A 15,542-nucleotide genomic window follows, 5' to 3' on the forward strand; every position below is an offset into this window, starting at 1 on the left:
CTGGTCGGGAAATGTCATGCCCCTTACCATGCTAGCTTCAGTGTAAATATTGCATCAGTATCAAATCAATTTGAGCGCGATTTAAACCCGGATGATTGTAATCACTCTAAGTTCATCTGCCTTGGGAAAGCTAGTGTGTCTCCGACATAGTGATAACACTCGTTGCCTTCTCTAGTGCAGCTCAACCAGGTCTCGTCCCATTCGTCAATATTTGTGATATCACAAATCCCGGAAAATATGCGTTGTTGTCCAAACGAGTCGCTCGTTGTAGTTTTTGAAAAGTGATTTCTGTTAAATAGAATATCTCCTTTTGAAGTGGACTTTGAGCTTTGTAACTTTGCAGATCTTTTTTATGCTCAAACAACAACATTACTGACTAACTAAAGTTGCGTAATAGGACCCCTTTAAATAAAAAGTATTTCTGTCCTGGAGAAACGCCAATATTTGTGGGTTCATATATATAAAAAACAAACAAACAAAAAAACATAACTATTTTTTTTATTTAGTTTGACCCCCCAATAATTTGTTTTAATGAACTGTTTAACTTTAACCAAACAAAATTGTGAGAAAGTTGATTTGTCTCACTTGTGAACCAAATGACAAACAAAATATCTTGGGGACAGACAGAAATAAATCACCCACACACACACAAATCAAGAAACAAACATTTGCTGCTCTTCTTTTTAAACTGAGCAAGTAAACAAGGATAAAAAAATACTCAAAAACAGCAAAACAAATCTAATCTGTGCTGCATCACTACCAATAGGTGCACCTGGACCACATCAGGTCCATGACTTCAACTAGACTCCAAAGTCCTGTCAGAGTCTAGATGGTGCGTGGCACAGTCAGTGTTTGATTGTCTTTGTATATAGATGATCATTTGTAAGAAGGAGAGATGGGGAACTATGTATTGTGCATTGACCGTGTCCATTTGGCTCTCGGCTAACTGAAAATCCGTATCAATCATTCCTAACATCCATCTTTTTTTTAATTAATACAATAAAAGATTTTAATTCTACAGTTGTCGCTTCTTCAAGCCATTCTGCACTGATCCGTTCCACAGTGTCGGCAACAGGACGTCACTTAGCTAGTGCACACTGCGCAGTCTGTGTGATCTGATTAACGTATAGTAGACGTTCCAGTTTGGAGCTTCAGAAGTTACTTCCCGTGGCTTCCCCGCAGACTTCGTGTAGTCATGTGACAGTAAAGGTCTCTCTGTGTGTATTCATGCGCTTGCAAAACCAAAACGGTCTGTGCGTATGTATGTGTGTGTTGTAAACAGTGCTTTCTCGTGAGGAGTGCTGTAAGTGGCGCTCGGACGTGAGGGGAGTCTCTTGCTCAGAGTGTGGAGGGAAAAAGGACGAGGCCACATGATAAGACCATGACAGTACCGGAGAAAGGCACCTCAGGAAGACCACGCCGGTGGGATGAGCTCCAGCCCGCCACTGCTAATCCGGCCTGAAGATGGGAATCTTGGGTAGAAACTCTATTAGGATTACCTAGAAAAAGGACAGAGAATGTGAAATTACGCATTTCACGGTTTATTGTATTTGAAACAGTCACTGTGCAATTAGATCAGGGCGTGTTTGTAGTTGGCTTACATATTCCATCATGTTGTTCGTGTCACACTTCCTTTTGCTGAGCCTCCAATGCAAACACAACTAAATGAACAGAGGGCATGTAGTAAAATTAGCACCAGACAGGAAAATACAAACAGCAAACAAGCAAGCAACCTTGAAAATACCTTGTGATACAATCTGCTGTTTTCCCACTCCAATAACTTCTCTATGGATCTGCGTGTCTATAGGCGAAAAAGACACATTATTCAGTATATGATAAGTAAAATCACTAGAAAAAAGCGTGTAATTTATGTCCTTTAATGTACATTACTGTTCAAAAGTTTGGGGTCTGTAAGATTTTATGGATCTCATATGATCAACAAGGCTGCATTTGATGAAAAATACTGTCAAAACAGCAATATTGTGAAATATTATTAAATTAAAACATAACTTTTCTATTTTAAAATTTGTATAATATAATTTATTCTTGTGATGGCAATGCTGAATTTGTAAATACAGTTTTTGTGTTGCTTGATCCTTCAGAAATCATTCTAATATACTGATTCGGTGCATAAGGAACATTTATTATTAAAGGGTTAGTTCACCCAAAAATTTTAATTAGGCTGTGTTTTACTCACCCCAGAGCCATCCTAGGTGTATATGACTTTCTTCTTTCAGACGAATCCAGTCGGAGTTAGAATAAAATTGTCCTGGCTATTCCAAGATCTATCATTGCAGTCAGCGGGTGTTGCAGTGCTTCAGTCCAAAAAGAAGTGAAATAAAATCACCCATCCATAAAAAAAAAGTGTCTCACACGGCTCCTTTGGATGCTCCTGTAGCATCGAATCGCTACAGGAGGCCTTTGTTCACCCCCCGGAGCCGTGTGAGATGCTTTTTTTTAATGAATGGGCACTTTTTATTTAACTTCTTTTGGACTGATGCATGCAACACCCGCTGAGTGCCATGAAACAGCTTGAAAGATCAAGACAATTTTTTATATAACTCTGACTGGATTCGTCTGAAAGAAGAAAGTCATATACACCTAGGATGGCTCTGGGGTGAATAAAACACACCCTAATTTTAATTTTTGGGTGAACTAACCCTTTAATATCAAAGCTGAAAACAACTGTTCTGTTCTGTTTCAAAAGAACAGCAATTATTTGAAATAGAAATGTTTTGTAAGATTGTAATTAAATATAATTACTGTCACATTTGATAATTTCTTTAAAAAAACAAAATAAAGGTTTTTGTTTGCATAGTATATGCGTGTGTGCTGTGTACATTATGTATATATATATATATATATAAATACACACCCATGCATGTATATATTTAAAAAAAATATGTTACGTCTAAATTTAAATATATTTATATTTAATATAAATTATATGAATCTAAATAAACATACATGTAAATATTTTCAATATATATATACTGTATGTGTGTGTATTTATATATACATAATAAATATACACAGATATATTATGTAAATAAAAACATTTATTTTGGATGCGATTAATCGTTTGACAGCACTAAAAATCTGACCAGGTCTACTGTTGTCAGTTATCCAAGACAATTTTGTCCCTCATTCTGTCAAAAAAAGGAAAAAATTATCAAATGTAAGACATACTATATGTTTAAATGTAAAGTTTGTATTTCTGTTAAAGCACTTGTTAATTCTTTTGAATTAAAACAGTCATTTAAACTGCAAAACTGTCTGTATTAAACGCAAAAATTACATCCCTAACCCACAGATTTCCACTGTAGATGCATTTCTAAACACCCACTATTTGCATTTTTTCAAACCCTGACAACATGCCACAAATGCTTTCGATAAAGCTAAACTTCCATTAAGCGAGTGACTCTGAACACACTCACCCTCTTGCTCAGACAGATGACCGGCCACAGACTAAAGCCCAGAGTACAGCAACAGCACAGACAGCCGCACAGCAGCCAGCGCACATTCACTGGGAGAGCCTTCCTCAGACAGCTGTTCACACGGTTTATGCTGGCTTTGAACTCCTCCGGTGCGACCTGCCAATGAACAAATGAAGCAGTATTCTAATAACCCATGTGTGACCTCAAAATTGCATGTGGTAGTACTCACCACATTGGGTAATACACACTTTTTGGAGCTTGACAACCAGTTACCGTGAAAAAGAGTAGCTTGAACATTCTGCTAAACATCTCATTTCGCGTTCCACAAAAATTTGGGGTGAATAATTTCTTTAAGCATTATATAAAGTAACAGCATTAACAGAATTATTTCCTTTCATTTCTTATTGCCAGCAACAGCGCTTTTCACTTCTTCTCATTGGGATTAGTGAATAATTATGCATTTAACAGTATTTTCTTGAGACGGAACAGCCACTAAAGTTACACTTACCTTTCCTGTAAGGGCTGAGGGAAATTCAGACTCAAATTTATTGCTCAGTCCAAACCTGCAGGGAAGAATAAAAACTATTTAAAATATTTCAAACTCTCAAACTTAAATGTCCACAAAGGCATAAGTAGATTTACTGTATATCTACTGCAATACTCTATATACTAAAATATATTTGTTAATTTTATTATACAAGACCAGGGGCCGGAAGGGAGTGCTAGGGGTCTGTGTAACAGTTTACAGAAAAACAGTGTAAAAAATATTAAAATAAATACATAAATAATATTTGATTAAAATAAATAATTAAAAAAATGTATAAGTAAACAAATCTAACAGTGCAGTACTGTCATGTAAAAAAAAAACACAATGTAATTATTTAGAAGGAACTATTTGGAACATATTTAGGTTCTGTTAAGTATCAAAAATTTTATCTGGTGTCTGAATAATTTTTGGTTTGACTCTAAACACAAATATTTAATTAAATATTATGAAAATTATAAAAAAAAAAATCAAATAATATCTACTTTAATAATATCTCATTTCTATTTAAAAAAAAAGTTTGTTCCAGTGATAGCAAGGCTGAATTTTCAGTAGCCATTACTTTATTCTTCAGTGTTCTGTGACAGCTTAATAGTCTTTCCTATCACTTTTGATCAATTTAACGCATCCTTGATGAATAGAAGTATTTAATTATTTTTTAAATACCCGTCGATGTACACTAATGTTGAAAAAAACTATTCGTTGAGTACAGAAGCTATGCCTACTTGTCCATAGTAGGGATAAGTGAAGGAGGAGGTCCTCCAGTAGGAGGGGGAAAATCTACAACACAAACAGAAACAAGATTTAAACAGAGACATATCAACAGTAAAAAAAGAGTAAACACAAGAGACTTGTTATTAAATTTTACACACAGTCAGAAAGTTTGCCATTACAGTAGACAGGTGCATTGGAAACATTTGAGAGGTTAATCCGGAGTTACTTTTGCTATGTTTGTTATGTTATTGCATATTCAACTTACTGGGTGGAGGAATGGTGATGGGCATCCCTGTAAAAAAAAAAAAAAGAAACATGAAAACATTGCTTACAAAACCACATAGCCCATAACAAATACACAAAAATGTAACAAAAGAAATGAAATCTAAAAAATAAGAGTCAAAAATGCTATGAGAAGCCACAGTGTCAATGGTTTTGAAAGTGATTTTTTCATACATTCATCGTGGATTTAAAATAAAAAATTAAATAAATTAATACAATTTCACAGTCGTCAGACTTACGTGGAGGTGGGATCAGAGGTGGAGCCTGACTGACAGGAGGAGGGAGGAATGGAGGAGGTGGGATGTTTGGAGGCAGCGGTCCCGGGGGAAAGAAAGGAGGAGGCATCTTGGCGGGTTCAGCCTCAGAGCTGGGATGTTCCGAGATCACCTACAAGTGTTAAAGTCACATGATTCAGTTCCCAGATATGTTTCCAGCATGTCAGTTTTACAGTGGAGACTGAGGAGAGCATGAGAGCATGTCATGTGTGTAACCTGGATGTTATTCCCCTCCAGATTGTGGCGACGTCGTCCTTCCACCCTGCTAATGGAGGCAGTCTGTCCGCCAATCACATCTATGGTCCCGGGAATCTTCCTGCAACAAATACAAACATACAGCTTAATGAAGGTGTACATACATTTCTGTGTTTTTCAACTCTGTATTCCAGATGCATACATAACACACACACACCTCAGTAGGGCTGGGCGATATGACTATACAGCAGATGGCATATTTGTGCAAGTCTGCTTCATCATTTACATGAGAGAGCAATGAAGAAATGTGTTTGAATTCAGAAATACAGTGCAAGATGTGTCAGGAGTCAGGACAAGCCCAAATTAGGAAGAATGGGTAATTGAGGGGTGTAACACAAGTTTAGTTGGTTACAGTTGCCAGGCAACCAGTGTAATTATACATACTATTATAGTAATTTGTTATGTGCTTGGCAAGTATTTAGTTTTACTTTATATTTCAGTTTGTTTCTTTTGTAATTTAAGTGCTAAGTTTTTCATCTAATATCTGCACTTCATTTTATTTTAGTTTTGTTTCAGTTAATGAATTTTTTAAAAGTTTGTTAAACACCACTGTAGTGAATGTTGAGACTTGCAACATTTATTTTGAACTGATGTATAGTTATTTTTGCAATTTTGCATGTGGCTTTTTTATCATATCAGTTCAATCATTTTCTCATTTAAAGGAACACGCCACTATTTTTGAAAATAGGCAAATTTTCCAACTCCCCTAGGGTTAAACAGTCGAGTTTTACTTTTTTCGAATCCATTCAGCCGATCTCCGGGTCTGGTGGTAGCACTTTTAGCTTAGCTTGGCATAGATCATTGAATCTGATTAGACCATTAGCATCTTGCTCAAAAATGACCAAAGAGTTTCTATATTTTTCCTATTTAAAACTTGACTATTCTGTAGTTACATTGTGTATTAAGACCGACGGAAAATTAAAAGCTGCAATTTTGTAGGCCGATATGGCTAGTAACTATACTCTCATTCCGGTGCAATAATCAAGGAACTTTGCTGCCCTACCATGGGTGCAGCAAGCGCAATGATATTACGCAGCGCCTGAAAATAACTTCCAACAAGCCTATTTTCAGGCGTTGCGTAATATCATATAAATATATTTGATATTGATATATATTTAATTCCTGGCTTTGGCTTTGCTTAGAATCCTTTTCGTGAGCAGAACAAAAATAGACTGGCAATATTGTGTCTAAAATGTAAGTTACCCAATATTAGTGTTTTTGTATATTTGTATAAAAGCAATATCGCACTCATAAACTATGTTGTCAATCCAAATATCAGCACATATTTTGAAAAGCATTTTTCTAACAATGTTATTTAAAATATTAACATAATATATATATATATAGAGAGAGAGAGAGAGAGAGAGAATTTATTATTCATTCTTTTTCTCTTCACATCGCTAATTACTTCAGTACACTTGGAGGACCTCGTAATGCCAGTACTGCCAATTATATTTGGAAATTCAAAGCATAAATGGGATAGCTCACCCAAAAATAATAATTCTGTTATCATTTACGCATCCTCATGTCATTCCAAACCCGTAAGGCCTTGGTTAATAAAAAAAAAAAAAAAATTTGATTTACTCTTTTTAAACATTTATTTTTGATGAAACCTTTTTGTTTCGGTTCCTGAGCTCAGATCGTAAAATGCAAAAAGGTCATAAATGTATCATAAAATTAATCCAGATGAATCAAGCAGTTTAATCCAAATCTTGTAACGAAATATGATCACTTTACATTATGAAGGTTGATGAGGTTTGATCTAGGCTTTTATTTACATCTAAACACTGATATAGATACATAAAGCATATCACGATATGGTAAATACGGATGCTCAAATGCACAGGCTTCAGCACTTCAATCGTCAACAGTCCATCACCTTGGATTGCAGGCGGTGTCAGGTTATCTATCAAATATCCAGTGTGAACCTTATAATCTTCAGAATGTGAGCACAATCTTTGGATGCTTACGCGTACTGTGGCGCTCCTGTTTTTATATCGCCAATGGTGACGCGGACGTCATCATCGTCATCATCACTATCGCTCTCACTGTCTTCATCTTCTCCAGGTGCTTCCTCCTAAGACAAACAAAACGAGTGTTTTTTTGTGTTCTCTTCATTTGTGATGCATCAACAGATTAATCGCATCCAAAATAAACGTTTTTATTTACATAATTTATGTGTGTGTGCTGTGTATATTTATTATTTATATATAAATACACACACATGCATGTATACATTTCAGATTTTTTTAAATGTTTTTATATTTATATATATATATATATATATATAAAAACTATAAATTATATGAATATAAATATATACTGTATGTGTACTGTATTGAAGCTGATGTTAAAGGGTCATGACGTTGCTAAAAATAACATTATTTGGGGTATTTGGTGTAATGCAATGTGTTTACGCTGTTAAAAAGGGGTGTGTGCTCTGATTGGCCAGCTGTCCAGTACGTTGTGATTGGCCGAATACCTCAAGCTTGTGACGAAATGTTACACCCCTTACCATATTTGGAAACAATACTACAGCGAGAATAAAAGTTGTGCCGCCTTTGTTTGCGTGAACATTTGGGCGGTGTTATGCAAATCTTCCCACACAGTGACGTAGACGTGTGGGGGCGTGTTTAAAAGAGGCGTTTTAGGAGGGCGTGGACGGGTCTTAACTTCTATAAAGAACATCTCTTTGGGTTTGAGACTTTAGTCTTTGCAACTTTACTGATCTTATATATATTCACAAACAGCTTGTAACACTCCAAAGAAAAAGGAACATTTTAAATCATCATACGACCCCTTTAAATATATTTCAGCACAACAGCAATCATAATTTAAATCAAATCCATCAAAAGTGAATGAAGCAGCTAACAGTAGTTTTATTTGTTACCTGACTGGCCACACCATTTCCAGTAGTGGTGGTGATGGTGGTAGTGGTGTTGTTTGTGGTCGCGGTGACCTCCTCGGTAACAGAAGGAGCAGAGGTCGCACTGCAGACATAGACGGATCAGCATTAGAAGAATGATGAAAACAAATACAGACGAACCGCTTAGTCAACTTAAAAAGGCAAATCTTAGTATTGGCATATGTTTTACAGGATATGCTGTTAAAAAGCAGCATGGCATGTTCCTGCAATGAATGTTGAATTTCTAAAAGCCCATGTCATATAATCAAAATATTATTCAGTGAAAACACCTGGAAGTAACAAAGCAGTGTGCGATCATTCTGCAATTTTTAATATCATTAATCGCTTCACATCTTCTAAAAATTCAGACCACTTGTATACACGAGTGACCCCCCCCCCACCAGAGGGCCCGCAAGGGAGTCCTAAAGGGTCTGTGGAAACATTTAGAGAAAAACTGTGCATCTAACAGTACAGTACTACAGGTGCATCTCAATAAATTGTAGAAAAAAAATGTATACCTAGCTTAACAGAAACGAAATATTTTCAAAATAATATTTTGACATTGATATTTGGGGGTCCGTGGCATCTAAAAAATGGAAAAGCCACTACATCACTAACAGTAAACATGTCATTTCTCACCTGATGGCTGCCGTCAGTTTGGCCTCCTCTTCTTCAGTTTCTTTACTTTCACCTTCATCTATAACAAAAAAACAATGCATTAGCAACAAAATGATGATGAGCACAAGGTACCCAATTTCTATTGGTAAGTATGTTAAGAGGAGCAGCTCATAATATAAATATTTACCTTACAGAACCATGAACAGGTTTTGAAAAGTATTCTTGAAAATAATCTCAAAATCATTCTACATGAGAATCAATCCGAGATTTGAATTCCCTTTCGGTCCCCTCAGAAAGTGAAATCATTTCTTTAATTATATCTCAAAGTAGCTAATATTAACAAAAACGAAACCATAAGAATGCGTGAAAAGATTCTACCATTTTCTCAAAACAGTGATCTCAAAATCGTATAGATTCAAACAGAATTCTCAAAGACAATCTTTGAAAAATTCAATTCAAGCAGCGAAGAATCGGGTCTTAATGTGAATCAAAGTAGAATCTCATAAAGTAGCAACAGAAAGAATCTTGAACAGATTCGAAATGCAGAATACTGAATGGAATCTACCAGCAGTGTTGGGGGTAACTCATTACAAGTAATGCGAGTTACGTAATCAGATTACTTTTTTCAAGTAACTACTAAAGTAACGCACTACTTTTTCAAAAAAGTAATTCCAGTTACTTTGTTTTCCCATTTATTGACTGACAAGTCTCCTGTCCCCATATTGGGAGAAATCGGAAGTGCCGAGGAGTTGTGTGCGCTGTGTGAACATGATGTTACTGTAGTTCTAGACTAAATGTGAATGTGCATTAATTCATCCCACTCACAAAAAACAGATTAAGTACTCATCAAAATGAATTAAAACAGTGACATGCAAACTCAGAATATGACGCAAACCTGCAATAATTAAATATGTTAAATAACACAAATGTATCTAATCCCATTTTATTAACCAATATCTTTGCTGCTGACCTTTGCTGATCCAGTTCAACCATACTAATAAGCAAAAACGACTTTAGAGAAACTAACAATTGTGCTTCATTGTTTTTTTATTGCTGAAGAGTGTTTCTTCTCCTGCATTCTACTGTACAGACGTGAATTTACTTTTCCTTCAGCCTGAGGTTTATTCATTACACTTGTTGGTGTGAAAGGGCTTTTACATTTGCTATAAATAGAACTTCTTATATTAAAAACAAGCAAGCCCTGCGTATATTTAAAAAGTAACGCGAAAGTAACGCAAAAGTAATATAACGCATTACTTTCCATAAAAAAGTAACTAAGTAACGTAACTAGTTACTTTTTTTAGGTAGTAACGCAATACTTTTAAAAGTAACTTTCCCCAACACTGTCTATCAGCTACCCTCGGAACGATTTTTTTCAAAGAATAACAGAATCTCGAACAGAACCTAAACAAATCTGAAATTCTATATCTATTCCCTCGTAAAGAGAAATGTGAATTAAACCACGGACTTGAAGTTTAAATATCTAGTGACAGGTATCTTATCTCAAAACACTGCAGTACAAATACCCCTACATTAATCATGCCAATATATGGTGTTGTATATTAATAACCACTTTTCGCCTAGCCGTTAAAAATAACAAAGTACAAGAGTGCAGGTCAGATTTGGCGCTCACTGACCCCCGTACAACCATTCCTCCTCCTCGTCTCCTGGACTCGCATCAGTGGTGGTGGTTTTATCCGCCTCCTCTGCAGACATCTTCTCCTTTGGGCTCTACAATGCGCTCCAGAAGCCAAACACACGGTCAGATTAAAACCCACCAACCCCGAAAGAGCGCGCGGATATTTTGGTGGGGGAAACACAAACGCACATACGAATATAGAAAACAAACGTATTGAATGATGTTTACGGAGCAATCCACACTTCCTTCAGTCTCTGTAGGATGTTCTTGCAGACTTGAGGACATCAGTTCCGGTTTAAGGGGTGTACAAATTAAAAGTCTCACACACACACACACACACACTGTTTGGACACAGTTGACGGAAATTGTTTCTTATGATCTTATAAAGCATTTTTGCTTCTGCTTAAATACTTGGAATTAGTTTATTTGCAGTATATAACTATTAATTAATAGTTCAGATAACTTCAGATAACTGATAAAACAATTATGTATGAATTATTACTATTACTCAAATTAGGGTCGCTCTGGAACCTTGGTCCAAGTACAAAGTTATTGAATAAAAAGTCATTACATATGCATATATCTCATATAAACACCTGCTAAATGTTCACGAAGCTAATATAACTTTATAGCGCGCATCAGCCACTAGATGTCTCTAAGCAATAGTTCTCTGATATTCAGTTCTTGGAGTGATCGATATAATTAATTAGTGTGGTTCTTTAACCTGTCATTAGGCCTGTACCATGTTAATCCTGATGTACAGATTCCTAAAACAATTATCTTCCTGGAAAAATGTATATGGGCATACATTAAAGTCAGGTAATAATAATAATTTCATGTGATTTAATAATGAAAAGGGAAATGGCATGATACCATTAACAGTTTCAGATCAAATTTTCAGCAATAGTTTTATTTCAACAAGAATCTTATACAATTTAGGACATGTGTATGTGTGTTTTACATAGACAATAATGAAATGTGCAAATTTCTCACGCTCACACACATTCTAACTGACAAATTTGAAAATATTCAACTAGATTTTTTCCCCCACACACTCTCTTGCTTTGAAAATTTGCCTTTTTGTATAAATATAAAAACTAAAATAAACTTAAAAATGTTACACACTGGTGAACTTATTTTTAATTAGTGCAAATAGACAATCAATTTTAATTAAACTATAATTAAGCATTAAAAATTCTTTTTTTTTTGGTAAAACTAATACAAATTATTTATTTACAAGCCTCCATCTTAACTGATTATATGATTGATTACTATTACTTCAGTTCAATTATAATGTTTAATACTTAAAAATAAATAGCACACACTTCATTCATTCCTGTTGTTTGTGTTTCGTCCCTCAGTGACTGATCTCCTAACACTATGTGTGCACATTAACCTCTTTGACCAGTTACAGGAAACTCCATGTGCAGGCTAGCATTACTGTGAGTGTTTGATGACCAAGCACACGGACAGAGAGAGATACTCTTTCTTCTTCATTAAGCATATGCAATGGCCCCAAGAAGTATTTGGATACTTAAGCCACACTTACTTACAAAATCAAGTGACCTCTTCAAACAAATGATGCTAGAGCTTTTTTCATAACTAATCACTTTTCTGGGCCATTTTTGCAATTACCTTAACCTGTCCCAGAGTGAAGTCAGTTCTCCTCAAGTTCACAGGTGTCTTAGCAGAGAAACCACAGGTGTTGCCCATCACATTAACAATGTACATGAGCCATTAGCGTTTGATAACCAGAAAGCATCCAAATACTTTGTCTTAATTTTGATTAGTCTGTCTGTTGTTTTATTATATAAAACATATTTAAAAATATGCCACATTTTTAAATTCTAAAATTGTGTGATTTAAGTAGTTTTTTTTTCAAATAAACTACAAACCCGATTCCAAAAAAGTTGGGACATCGTACAAATTGTGAATAAAAACAGAATGCAATGATGTGGAAGTTTCAAATTTCAATATTTTATTCAGAATACAACATAGATGACATATCAAATGTTTAAACTGAGAAAAATGTATCATTTTAAGGGAAAAAGAAGTTGGTTTTAAATGCCATGGCATCAACACATCTCAAAAAAGTTGGGACAAGGCCATGTTTACCACTGTGTGGCATCCCCTCTTCTTTTTATAACAGTCTGCAAACATCTGGGGACTGAGGCGGCAAGTTGCTTAAGTTTAGGAATAGGAATGTTGTCCCATTCTTGTCTAATACAGGCTTCTAGTTGCTCAACTGTCTTAGGTCTTCTTTGTCGCATCTTCCTCTTCTCAGATCGTATTTTAGTGTTGGGTCGTTCTTGAACGATTCGTTCATTTTGAACGAATCTTTATTGTGACTCGGGAAGAACGAGTCGTCTCGGGGAATGATTGTGGCGTGTGAGAGGGTGGGACGTACAAAGAACAGTCAAAGCAATGCAAATATGCATACATAATGTAGGGGACTGTGATGAGAGCATGAAGGAATGTATAATGAGAGCAAGACAAAGCCAAAACCCAGACATTTTAAACAATTTAGAATTCCTGGTCATGACATATCTGGGAAAAACAGGACATATATGGTCACACACCATATTGCAATGACATTTATATATTTTAAGTGTGACTTAAGAGTCCAAATATTTTGGGACCTCTGTGAATATGGGATTTACAGTAACTCAAATAAGGATTTTAAATGTTACACCTACTGGCACATCTTCCCATTAGACTCCCCGCTTTAAGACATTAAGATTAAGATGAGTTTAGGTAAAAAGAGGCACGTACTTGTTCTTAGCAGCTCTATCATGGCTCTTTTTTAACAGTTTCAATAGACAAACATCCCTGTGGATTCCAAAATGAAAGCAATGAAGACATCAAGGACGGTGATGTAATTTTAGCTACAAGGGCCATCAATTTTAAACACCTTTTCATTCAGCGACAAATCTGAGCAGTGATTTAACTCACAAACATATTTAAACCAGTTTGCAACAGTTTATAAATATTATAGTAGTTCAGCACTTGCCACTTAAAATCAACAAAAAAATGCAATTGTCAAAATACTTTTTTTTTTTTGTATAAGTTTATTAAGGGATTAGGGATTGCCTTCCTATCTTTTATTCATTGCTGTGAGCCAACTGAAACCTCTCATTGTGAATTAATTACATATGTAACATGCCTGTCGTGAATACACTCTAGCCCAATGTGTCCTTAAAAGACTCCCAAAGCTCAGGAAATGCTGCTGTGTGCAACTTTTACAGGAAACCCTGTGTGAAATAAATTTTGGTGCTTACAATTTGTTGCTTGCAATTAATAATTTAATCGAACATATTAAAGAAGAATAATGAGTAGTACTGTATGTTTCAGAGAAGGCGAAGACATCCAACCTAATTTAACAAAGTCAAGATGATCAACCTAATGAAGAGAATATACCTGATTGTTATGCACTATTAAAAAAAACATGTTCTTGTACCCTGATAAAGGTGACGAGCATCAACATGTACAACCCTATGCACTTTCAAAGCATTATCAGCATGCCATACATCAATCTATAGTCCCAAATCCCTTGCACACTGAAATGTAACATTCCTTGAGGGGAGATTGCAGCCAACTAATTATTTATGAGAGGAAGTAATCATGTGCACTCGTGCCTAATGGAAAACGATACTAGGACTCGTCAAGCTCTTTGGCATCCAGTCTATTAAAACCTCAGACCTCTTTTTGTGGCCGTGATAACCTGACTTTAGTAGTCATCTTCAAATGTATACAAAGAAGTAAACAAAAGATTAGGCTATGAGGAGACATAGGAAGTTGTCACAAGGATTATAGCTAAGGAAGTTGAAGGTTTTGGTGTCAAATCCAATTGGTTCCAGGCACCTAAAGTTCAAAATGTTCAGAATTTAGGATATTTATATGTATTATCCTCCAAACTATAGATTGTGGGTAAAAAGTGAACACAATAAACCCAAACTGGGATATACTGTGCCAAGGGTGAAATATACTGTGGAGAAAATTTTAGATGAAAACTGTATTTTCAAAAACATATGTATTCTACATAAATGTAAGTTTGGTGCAAAATTCATTTCAAGAGGTTAATCTGGTGTAAATTCACTGTCGCACGCAAGGAACAAACAACCTCTTTCACTTATTCTCTTTTAACCATGGCAAAAACACTGATGAATAAATGTTAAAGGGATAGTTCACCCCAAAACTATGTCATTCCTGTATGACTTTATGTGTAGAACACAAAAGAAGATATTTTAAATAATTTTGTTCACCAAGCAGTTGATAAACTCAAAATGTCATCTTTCACTGAAGAAAGTTCACACAGGTTTGTAGACATGAGGATAATTAGATAATCACAGAATTTTCATTTTTGGGTGAATATCCCTTTAAGTTCTTAATTTAATGTTGCTGGATTACATTCAAAAGTAGGTTGGACCAACTTGTCCTATGTGTTTTATGAAATGTAATTTCAATCAGTTTAATTTAATGTGTGTTACCTCTTAGGTTAAACTAATGTTTTGATTATTTTGTAGCCTGTTACATACATTTTGGATGGATTGCTTTACTGTTAAAAATCGCTTTAAAAAAATATATATATATTAAAAATGGCATTCTTACTTTGAGATTGAAAATGGCATTTTTACCTGACCAATTTAAACTAAGACGTTCCCCTCAAATCGGCCAATAAACAGCAGGTTCCCAGTGTGACAACATGCACTGATAAAATCAATGTGTATTGATGGAACTGTAACCTGTTTCCTGGACATTATTAAAGCTGTTTGGAGGCAAAACGTTAAGGTATGTGCCTATACAGAAATTGACTTTCAAAAATAAATCCTGAGAATTATTAATTGTGAAAACTAGCCCTGTCTCCCCTACACCT

The 15,542-nt window shown here is 35.3% G+C and overlaps 2 protein-coding genes and 1 long non-coding RNA gene across 5 annotated transcripts; all 3 read right to left on the reverse strand.

Annotated features, from left to right (window-relative positions):
• Positions 1–355: 355 nt before the first annotated feature.
• On the reverse strand, positions 356–4,292 carry LOC107564945 (cysteine-rich hydrophobic domain-containing protein 2-like). Its single transcript, XM_016250123.1, has 6 exons — positions 4,277–4,292; positions 3,946–4,019; positions 3,438–3,593; positions 1,745–1,801; positions 1,602–1,661; positions 356–1,499 (listed from the first exon to the last, which is right to left on the reverse strand). The coding sequence occupies exons 1-6, from the start codon at positions 4,290–4,292 to the stop codon at positions 1,449–1,451; spliced, it is 414 nt and encodes a 137-aa protein (XP_016105609.1). The 3' UTR covers positions 356–1,448.
• A 407-nt stretch (positions 4,293–4,699) lies between these two features.
• Positions 4,700–5,567, reverse strand: LOC107563888 (uncharacterized). The gene is made up of 4 exons (XR_001606155.1): positions 5,469–5,567; positions 5,217–5,364; positions 4,961–4,987; positions 4,700–4,761 (listed from the first exon to the last, which is right to left on the reverse strand). It is a non-coding gene; the product is annotated as an uncharacterized lncRNA (long non-coding RNA).
• A 1,901-nt stretch (positions 5,568–7,468) lies between these two features.
• LOC107563861 (pre-mRNA 3'-end-processing factor FIP1-like) lies at positions 7,469–10,960 on the reverse strand. Of its 3 annotated transcripts, none has more exons than XM_016248846.1 (5): positions 10,863–10,960; positions 10,668–10,761; positions 9,052–9,109; positions 8,398–8,497; positions 7,469–7,584 (listed from the first exon to the last, which is right to left on the reverse strand). In XM_016248846.1, the coding sequence occupies exons 2-5, from the start codon at positions 10,744–10,746 to the stop codon at positions 7,474–7,476; spliced, it is 348 nt and encodes a 115-aa protein (XP_016104332.1). In that variant the 5' UTR covers positions 10,747–10,761; positions 10,863–10,960; the 3' UTR covers positions 7,469–7,473. The 3 variants fall into 3 exon arrangements, with proteins under 3 accessions (XP_016104332.1, XP_016104319.1, XP_016104326.1); XM_016248833.1 differs by having other exon boundaries at positions 10,859–10,960; XM_016248840.1 differs by having other exon boundaries at positions 10,898–10,957.
• Positions 10,961–15,542: the final 4,582 nt, after the last annotated feature.

This window comes from Sinocyclocheilus grahami, unplaced genomic scaffold (assembly GCF_001515645.1).
Source record: "Sinocyclocheilus grahami isolate Dianchi unplaced genomic scaffold, SAMN03320097.WGS_v1.1 scaffold25.1, whole genome shotgun sequence".
In the NCBI taxonomy this organism is placed as follows: domain Eukaryota; kingdom Metazoa; phylum Chordata; class Actinopteri; order Cypriniformes; family Cyprinidae; genus Sinocyclocheilus; species Sinocyclocheilus grahami.